Here is a 9,670-nt window from a genome sequence, read left to right on the forward strand (position 1 = left end):
AAAAATAATATATATTTAGAAACAATATATGTTAACTGACCAATGTAATGCATGCTGAATTTTTGTAAAAAAAACAAAAAAAAACAAAAACAAATTACATTTGTTTTTATATATTTAACATTATTTTTTAGATAGAACTTATGTTTACATTTGTTTACATTTATTATAAATCCTATCTTAAAGTTTCAACTTAAAGTATTAGCAAATATACATTTAATGTTGCATGTTGCCACGTTTCAAATGTATTTTAATACATTTATATTTAGAAAAACAATTATTGGCCAATTTCATATATGCTAAATATATTTAAAATACTTTTTTTTTAAGAAATATAATTATTTTTATAATTTAACAGATGGATTTTGGGACCTTTTCAAACATTGCAAAAATATTTAGATGAATATATTTGAAATATTTACACGTGTTTGGTGTCAGGTTTGCTGCTGTAGTGTCGCAGTGAATTTGCAGGCCTGATACATCAGAGCTACAGAGGCGCCGGACCCATTAAAGACCGGACACAGCTCACAGTTGCGGGTTAATGGTTTGTCTTGTTGTCTAATATAAGATATAGCTAAGTTTAATTACAGTGTTTAAGGAAAACGTCGATATAAAAGTCCTGAACTTTAATAAAATCAGTCCAGCCTGAAGACCCACAGGCTGTTCCCATGCCGGTGACGTAAGCACCGGACGGTTGATCCAACGCTCGGTGCGGGGGGGATATTACACAGTAATGTTTTCTGAATGGAGGCAGTGTGAGCTTTATTGGTTGAACAGAGCACTATTTCATATTTTATGAGTGGTGTAATAGACAGAGGAGGCTTTCAGCGCCGGTGTTTGGCGGTATAACCCGCGCCGGTTGTCGCTGCGCAGGTCGCAGCCTGGTTTGAACAGAAGCAGACAAAGGCCACCGGAAATGAGTCCTCACAGCTACAATGGCCGGGTAGCGAGCGCCTCAGCCCCGTTTCTCCCGAGAAGAGCTGCTTTTACTGGGGGAAAGTCCGAGTCGATGGTTTTTGCGTGGACGTTTTGAACCAAGCAGCGTTAGCTTAGCCGAAAATGCTTAAAAGTCGGGGCTTTCTGCACGACACGGCGGTGGAAAAGCGTCGGGACTTCTCGCGTTCGCCTGAGTAACGCTAGCCTGTTAGCCTGTTAGCCTGTTAGCCTAGCCAACTTACTACAGCGCAGATCTCCGCCACAAGAGCAAGTGTGAGGTTTGAATGAAGGTAAAGTCGCTTTAATGGGTGTCTTTAGTGCATCCAGCGCCGAGGTGCCCCAGTTATGAGGTTTGAGTGTTTAACTGCGCGTTTTTAATGTGGGTTAATCTGCAGCGGCGAAGTAAGTGAAGTTAGCCAGCAGGCTAATTGTTAGCGAGGCGGAGCGGACCGCGAGTTTGGCCGACGGCTGAGATGGAGACGCATGTTTCAAACCTTTTCCCAGAAATTTTAGCCATGATTTTTAGCTACCTGGACGTTAAGGGCAAAGGCAGAGTTGCCCAGGTGTGCGTAGCCTGGAGAGACGCCTCCTACCACAAGTCTGTCTGGAGGGGAGTGGAAGCAAAACTTCACCTCAGACGAGCCAACCCGTCCTTATTCCCCAGCCTGCAGACCAGAGGGATCAAGAAAGTGCAGATACTCAGTCTTAGACGCAGCCTAAGCTATGTTATTCAGGGGATGCCCAATATCGAGAGCCTTAATTTAAGTGGTTGCTACAACTTGACGGACAATGGGCTTGGCCACGCGTTTGTGCAGGACATACCTTGCCTGCGGATCCTCAACCTGAGCCTCTGCAAGCAAATAACCGACTCCAGCCTGGGCAGGATCGCCCAGTATCTCAAGAACCTGGAGTTTCTGGAACTGGGAGGCTGCAGCAACATCACCAACACCGGCCTGCTCCTCATTGCATGGGGTCTGCACAGGCTGAAGAGCCTGAACCTTCGCAGCTGCAGGCATGTGTCCGATGTTGGGATCGGTCACCTGGCCGGCATGACCCGCAGCGCAGCTGAAGGTTGCCTCAGCCTGGAGCATCTCACCCTGCAGGACTGCCAGAAACTGACCGACTTGTCCCTCAAGCACATCTCCAAGGGCTTGAGCAAGCTGAAAGTCCTCAACCTCAGCTTCTGCGGTGGGATCTCGGACGCAGGCATGATCCATCTGTCGCACATGACCCAGCTGTGGACCCTCAACCTGCGCTCCTGCGACAACATCAGCGACACGGGCATCATGCACCTTTCCATGGGCTCTCTCAGGTTGTTCGGGTTGGACGTGTCGTTCTGCGACAAGGTGGGAGACCAGAGCCTGGCTTACATCGCCCAGGGCCTTTACCAGCTCAAGTCCCTCTCCCTGTGCTCGTGTCACATCAGCGACGACGGGATCAACAGGATGGTGCGCCAGATGCATGAACTGAAGACTCTGAACATTGGACAGTGTGTGCGCATTACAGACAAGGGCCTGGAGCTCATCGCTGATCATCTGACTCAGCTGACTGGGATTGATCTGTACGGATGCACTAAAATCACTAAGAGGGGACTGGAGCGGATAACTCAGCTCCCATGCCTTAAAGTGTTGAACTTGGGTCTGTGGCAGATGACTGAGGGTGAAAGGGTTAGATGATGCCTGGTTAGGCTTAATGAACACCATACAGTTTGAACTACCTCATACAGTAAATTCTGCCACCATGTTTTTTTTGTTTTGTTTTTTTTATAGAAATGTGAAGGATCTTTGAGTAGTCGAGTGGCATGCAATAAGAACACTGACCATCTTTTGTTATATTGTTTAAAAGTATATATATTTCTTAAATGCCTTTTCATTAGAAAGTGTATAGTCTAATGTTTTTAGGGTCTCTTAAGAAGCTTTTAAGGAAATATTTTCCCCATTCTCTGACTTGATTATACTGACAAACATTTTGTCAGTGCCTTAAAGTGTTAGCCTCATCCTGATCTCCATTATTGCTCTTACAATTTAAATATTGTTGGAAGTAAACAGCAGAAACAAATGAAAAAAAACTCATTGTTACTTTGTATAGTTCCTCCTTAGTAAGATGAACATATGCAATTTAAAACTTTGTAAAAATATATATATGTATATGGCCAATTCATTTGTAAAATAATGTCTGGAATGTCTGTTTATTTTCCTATGCTGAGCAATTAAAATGGCTTTTGAAATTCGTTGTTTTTCTTTGTTAGTTTGAAGGAATTATGCACAGAGCCGTAGAGAAATATCATTTAGTGATTTTATTTCGAACAAATTAACATCAAACTCAATGCTGACTTTTATCCATTCTGATATAGGCTGCTGTCTACAATGAGCTCTGAAAAGGAAAAAAAAATGAATTTCAGAAATTAAGTGTAATGTTAATCATGTTATACATGATCTTTACCTGCTTGCAGCAATCTATGTACTCTATGTACTATGTACTGGTTTGGGTTAAGTTTATGTAAGTTTATATAAGAACAAAACAGCTCGAGAACATAAACTCATCTGAAAGCTTTGTTGTTTTTAGTTCAGGTACCAATAGTTGATTACATTTCCAGCAAACTCAGTTAAGAATGTCTACTTAGCAAAAGAAGAAAAACAAAAAGCTATGTTTTTGTCTTACTACGCACAGTTCATATGCCAAAACGTGTGGTGTCCAAAATATGCTTCTCTATTGTTGAAGTGAAGCGGTTGGGTTGATGCATTAGAAATCAATGATACATAAAACTCAGGTCTGTGTTTCTTAACCCTGGTCCTGGAGGTGCTCTGCTTTAACACACCCCCTGCAACTCTGAAAGGGCCGGATTAGTTAATCAGGAGTGTTGGGAGCAGAAAATATTGGACACTTAACATATTATGGACCTACTACAAAGTTCACATCTGCAGTTTATGGTTTTGCTTATTTATTAAAGGCTACATTACCATTTCCAGGCTGAAGTCACTCAAAACCTTTTTGCTTTAATGTGAATTTCAGAGGACAGATTCGTTCACATTGCAAACCAATACATGTCACTTACATTTATGAATGTGAACCATCAAGATAGCCAAATCCAATCTAAGCAAAAAAATGCAATTGATTATATAAGGCTTGTAATGTGAACATAGCCGAAAGTGCGTAAGTAAGACTATTTCTGAAAGTGTTCAAGAATGTCACCAATGCATTGAATGCGTTTCACCCAATACCCAATATATATTCAGAAGACTTTACATGGAAGCCTCGTATTTTACTCTTAGTATGTTCTCAAAATGCAACAGTAAGAGATTCCTGGACAATATGGATATCAAATTTCATATAAACGCACCCTAAATCCTTAGTTGACTCTATTGATGAACTTGTTGATGAAAGTTTTCTGTTTTCCTAAACTGCTTAAAGAACACTGGTTCATTAAGCAAAGCAGTCAATCTTCATTATTACAGGATATAGACCATAATACATTGCTTTGATACATTTCAATGACCTAGAATCTGTATTTCTACAGTAGATATTGTAGAAGTGTCTCAAACAGCTAATGTAATGTGTGGATGTGGATCATTTTAAAAACACACTTTCCCCCGCTCTGTTTCTCAAAACATTTCCATCTACACAGAGACAAAAATGCTGGCAGTGCCTCAAAGAGAGACATCCATACACCAAAAGGATGAGGTTTAATCTCAAATCACACACTGCTCCCTATATAGTGTCCTACTCAAGTCATGATATTAGGGATTCTACATCTAAACAGAGTATTATTTAAACTAGTAGAATAATACAGAATTTACATTTCTACATAAGTGTAAATCTGAAATCTGCTTGTAGACGTTGTAGTTTTATGACGTATGTGAGATTCAGCCATAAACTTGCATTTGTGACATGAACGTTTTTATTAAGCTCTGTTTTCCTCGTCTATACGACAAAAAATCATGGAGATTTGGAGAGCGTTTTCGAGAAGCTCAGTTTTCATTGACCATAAACAGCATTTTGTGGACGAGAGGCCAAAACATAGACAAAGGCCTTGCTTTAAAAAATTATCTGAATGCATGTGGACAGGGACTTACTGTGTACACATTACCTACTTACTCCAAGCATCCATTATGAAATATGATGTTTTCAATCAAACCTGTAACCAGTTAAGTATGTTTATTGTCATTACACTTCTACAGTGTAGCAAAATTCTTCGCTTCACATATCCCAGCTTAGAAGGCACCCCTTGAGCAGAGTGGTTTAGGTGCTTTGCTCAAGGGTCCAACCCAGCCACCGAAGGCACAACTCTGTGAGCAATAACCCAGCACTCTAACCCCTGAGCCAGCACTGACTTATACTGTTAGAAGAATAGGAACCTTGAGGAACTTTTGGGTGGACTTAGGGTGCTTTGAGGAACCTTGAAGAAAATGTTTTTTTAGAAGAAAAGGGTTCCTTAAGAGGTTCCTCCACAGTTTTAAACTGAAGAACCTTCAAATGTTCCTCAAGGGTCTTATCATTTTAACAGTGTAGGTCTGATCTACAGTATTCACCTATGATATTAAATGGTTAATTAATCATCTCTGTTATATATCAGGGCATGGTTGTTTTAGTTGCAAGCAGCTTTATTCAATATGATGCCCACACTGCTGTAAGCACCACTGTTACCTGAAAAGAAGAGCTGCTTCAGCCCTGAACAGCCCTCTTCCTCACAAACCCAGACCTGTGTGGGATTTTTCATTCTCCTGTTTTAATGCAAACGCATGCTGGCTCTGACCACGAAAGCAGCCGTCCTCATTTTATCTGGTCGTGCGAATGTTTTTGTACTTGCACATCAGCAGCTGTTTGAAGGTGTTCTTAAAGGTCACGTTGCACAAAGCGTAGCAGGCTGGGTTAACCGTGCTGTTGATGTAGCAGAGCCAGTAGCCCATGACCCACATGGAGTTGGGGATGCAGGTAGAGCAGAAAGTGTTGATCAGCACCATTACGTTATATGGGGTCCACGTGGCCACAAAGGCCACCAGGATGGCCATGATGGTCCTTGTCACCTTCCTCTCCCTGGAGGAACCCCTGTTCCTCTTCTTCTTGTGTGGAGGCACTAGGATCAGGGCCACCAGACTCTGCCTCTCCTTGTGATGGTTGCTCTTCTGATTCGCATTGGCAGGCTGGTAGCTGTCTTCTGTGCCTTTTCCGCTTGAAGGGTTAAAGCACGTCAGTTTGGCCCAGCTTGCTTTCACCTGGGCCGAGGCTTTACTTGGAGTTTTCTTGACGTCACCATTAGTTTCTAGTGAACCGGCCTCCTCATCTCTCTGGTTGGATGAGGCCAGAGCGCTGCCAGATGTGGAGTCATTTTCACTCTCTCTGTCTTCGCCTGGGGAAAGATGTAGTGATGTATAAAACATATTATATTTCCACACTTGTTGTCATATGACTTATTATTTTTAATGGAATGATCCATTAAACTTAAGCTCATAATATGAATCATTAGTGTAGTGGATTTGTTTAAAGTCTGAAGTTCTTGTGAGCTTTTTTAGTTTTGCACTGGAAATACACAGCTAGTGTATCTACTGAGTAACGGAAGCTAACCAAAAGCTGTTCAGAGACTGGCCACAATCAAAAGTTCACCTTCATGTTAGTAATAAAACCTGACCTGGTACAGAACCAGCATTAATTCCTGGAAAGTTCAGCATGAAGAGGGCCTCCGAGTGGCGGTTCAGTGTGCTGCCATTATGGGGTCATGAGTTCGATCACAAGCCATAGCCAAGCTGCCAGAGAGAGCTCAATTCGCCATGCTCTGTCCCCCCATCACTCTGAAAGTGATGTTGGCTGGCACAGGTGTCTGTTAGCTGGTAGCGGAGCTGGGATCCCCCACTTTCTCTGCACTTTCCTCGGCTGTAGTTCGAAAAGAGGCGATGGCTGGCTTCACACCTATTGGAGGCCATGTTGTGTGTTAAGTCCCTAACCTGCTAGTGTTGGGAGCATTGCTAGTGCTATGGGAGCTACGAACAGGTGGCTTAATTGGCAGTACCAAATTGGGAGGAAAAAGGGAAAATTGGCTTTAAACGGCTTTAAATGGCTTTAAAATATCTGATAAAACAGGAGAAACTTAAAGAGTTAATTGCTGAATTACCTGCTATGGCTAATTGGACCCAATTTTATTGGTTTGTCATTAAAAGGAGCATTTTTGCTACTTTCATCCCCATCCACCCCCCATTTGGGTCAGTGTAGCGGTAGGTCCAGAGCCCACCTGCAGTCATTAGGCGCAGGGCATGAGGAATACCCCCTATATAGAGCACCAGTTCATTGCAGGGTCACACACCGTCACACCTAGGGGCCAGTTCCACTACCGTGTGCATTCTTGAGAGGCAATTCAGAGGGAATTGAACCCAGAACACCAGCCTCCTGAAGCTGTGTGACACATGGCCCACCTGCGGCGCCACTGTGCCTCCCCAAGATCAGGATATTTTTTTTACCTTTTCTTAACTCTAACCTTTACAGTACTACATCAACCTCCGAGCTCCAGTGCAAAACTAAAGCAGTAAACTTCTGAGACTCTCAAGACCGAACCATCTTAGCTGAACCATCACTTAAAGGTCATTTCAGAGCTATGATCCTTCTGGTCAACCCGCCCCTTTACCTGTAGTAGCATCCGAACCACTGCGCTGTCCTCGGCTCGGAATGTCCTCTACTCTCTGGCTTTGCGTCATCCCTTTGCTCCCCTCAGCGATCGGCACAGCCTGAATCCTGTTCTCCTGACCGGAGCTGGACGCCTTCCGGCTCTCTCTCCTCCTGACACGGCTGCGGCTGGCTTTGGAGATCTGCCAGTACAGCACACTCATGATGACCACGGGCAGGTAGAAGGCCGCGATGGCCGTGCCGAAGGTGACCACTGCGTTGGAGAAGAACTGAATGTAACAATCCCCTTTCGCCACAGTGCGCTTCCCCACGATGAACTGCCAGAAGAGGATGGCTGGAGCCCACAGAACGAAGGACAAGATCCAGGCCGCTGCGATCATCAGACCTGCCATTTTGGTAGTCCTCTTGACTGGATAGGTGAGGGGCTTGGTGACACAGAAGTAGCGGTCAAAGCTGATGATGAGGAGGTTCATCACTGAGGCGTTGCTCGCCACATAATCGAGAGCCAACCACAGGTCACAGACAACTGGCCCCAAAGGCCAGTGGCCTGTCACGATGTAGACTGTGTAAAGGTTCATGGAGAACAGGCCAATGATCAGATCAGCACATGCTAGACTGAAGAGGAAGTAGTTGTTGACCATCTGCAGGTTCTTATTGACCTTGATGGAGACGATGACGAGAACATTGCCGACAATCGTGATCAGGCTCAATGAACTCAGTCCCAGAATGATGAGCACCTTTTGAGTCAGTGTGAAGGTCTCATTGCCATGGACCAGGCCGTCAGCGAGGCCTGCAGCCAGGCTCGTGTTGAGTGGATCCATCTTCTCTGGTTTTGAGGGCTCAGGATCTCCACATCATGACCTTAAAATGAGATATAAAGACACATCTTTATACACAACTCTACACAAAGCCACGTTTCTAAAGACCTTGTTTTAGTCTGAGCAGCACAGAATTTCTGCAGAACTGTAATCAGGGTTCTCCTGATTACAACATTCATGGTTGGTCCATTAATAAGACAGAGAGAGTGCGTGGAAGAGAGAGAAAGCGGGGGTGAGAGAGGGAGGGAGTCTGTTTGCCAAACATACTTTTCAAACAAAGGCACGGTGACAATACACCTGACTCCATTCTGCACAGCAAGACGCCAGATTACAATCAAGCAAAGTGAGGCCAGGTGTGGGTGTTGTTGTGTGTGTATGTGTAGGTGTGTGTGTGTGTGTGTGTGTGCATGCGTGGGACGCAAGCGAACACACACAAAGGAAGTGTCAGTGGTGTACAAACAAGCACTGAGCATTTGATATATTACAATTATTTATTAACATGGCGTGTTAATATGAGCTCAGAAACGCTGAAGTTTTCAGCGCAGTGTTAGAGAGGACATACACTCAGACTATTTATTCAGCACTGGTTCAGCTTTGTGCTTTTGTTAGAAAAAATGACTGATCAAACATGTTTGTGCTGCACTTGTAGTCGGTGTCAGGTTAGTCAAAATACAATAAATCAGGGTTTTTAATGGCTTCATGCTCGCAGGTTGATGGGGTGCTATAGCGTGTTTTCCAGAAAGCCCTGTAGAGCAGTCTGTTCACCGTCATGCTGTAGCATCTATACTTGACAGTATAAAGAACAGCTGTCTGAACAGTGGGGTGTGTGTACGGGTGCTTGTTTTCGTACATTTTCAGGACTTTGTGGGAAACCAGGGGAAAACAGCACAGACTTACAGGAGCAACAAAACTGTCCCGACTTTATGGACGGCTTCTAGCCTAATTTTTCCATAATTCTTTTTTTTTAAAATACAAATATGTAAATAAATGTATGACCCATTACAATTACATATAAGTACCTACATATTGTCACTGTTCTAAAAACAAAAAAACAAACATGTATCTTTCGATTTTATTCACTTTTTATTTTTCTATGTTGTTTGATCAGAGCAGCACACACTTCTATCCTACTAGCCATCTACAGTAAAGTAAGTGTTCTAATATAATCTTGTTTTAAATGAAGCAGGTAAGTGTAGACTTCAGGTTTTAATTCAAGGGTGGTTTAACAAAAATATGTAAAATAGACATTTTTTTCATAGCTGTTCCATTTTCACAGACTTTTACCTGGACAAACGAACATAGTTATT

At 43.2% G+C, this 9,670-nt stretch overlaps 2 protein-coding genes across 2 annotated transcripts; one reads left to right on the forward strand and one right to left on the reverse strand.

Moving 5' to 3' along the window:
* The first annotated feature begins 739 nt into the window (after window positions 1-739).
* Window positions 740-3,160, forward strand: fbxl14a (F-box and leucine-rich repeat protein 14a). Its single transcript, XM_072662976.1, has one exon. It carries the CDS (start codon window positions 1,407-1,409, stop codon window positions 2,607-2,609), a length of 1,203 nt encoding a protein of 400 aa, XP_072519077.1. The 5' UTR covers window positions 740-1,406; the 3' UTR covers window positions 2,610-3,160.
* Window positions 3,161-5,708: 2,548 nt separating this feature from the next.
* On the reverse strand, window positions 5,709-8,366 carry chrm2b (cholinergic receptor, muscarinic 2b). Its single transcript, XM_072662974.1, has 2 exons — window positions 7,547-8,366; window positions 5,709-6,274 (listed from the first exon to the last, which is right to left on the reverse strand). Exons 1-2 carry the CDS (start codon window positions 8,364-8,366, stop codon window positions 5,709-5,711), a joined length of 1,386 nt encoding a protein of 461 aa, XP_072519075.1.
* Between the last annotated feature and the right edge of the window lie 1,304 nt (window positions 8,367-9,670).

This window comes from Salminus brasiliensis, chromosome 19 (genome assembly GCF_030463535.1).
Source record: "Salminus brasiliensis chromosome 19, fSalBra1.hap2, whole genome shotgun sequence".
Classification (NCBI taxonomy): domain Eukaryota; kingdom Metazoa; phylum Chordata; class Actinopteri; order Characiformes; family Bryconidae; genus Salminus; species Salminus brasiliensis.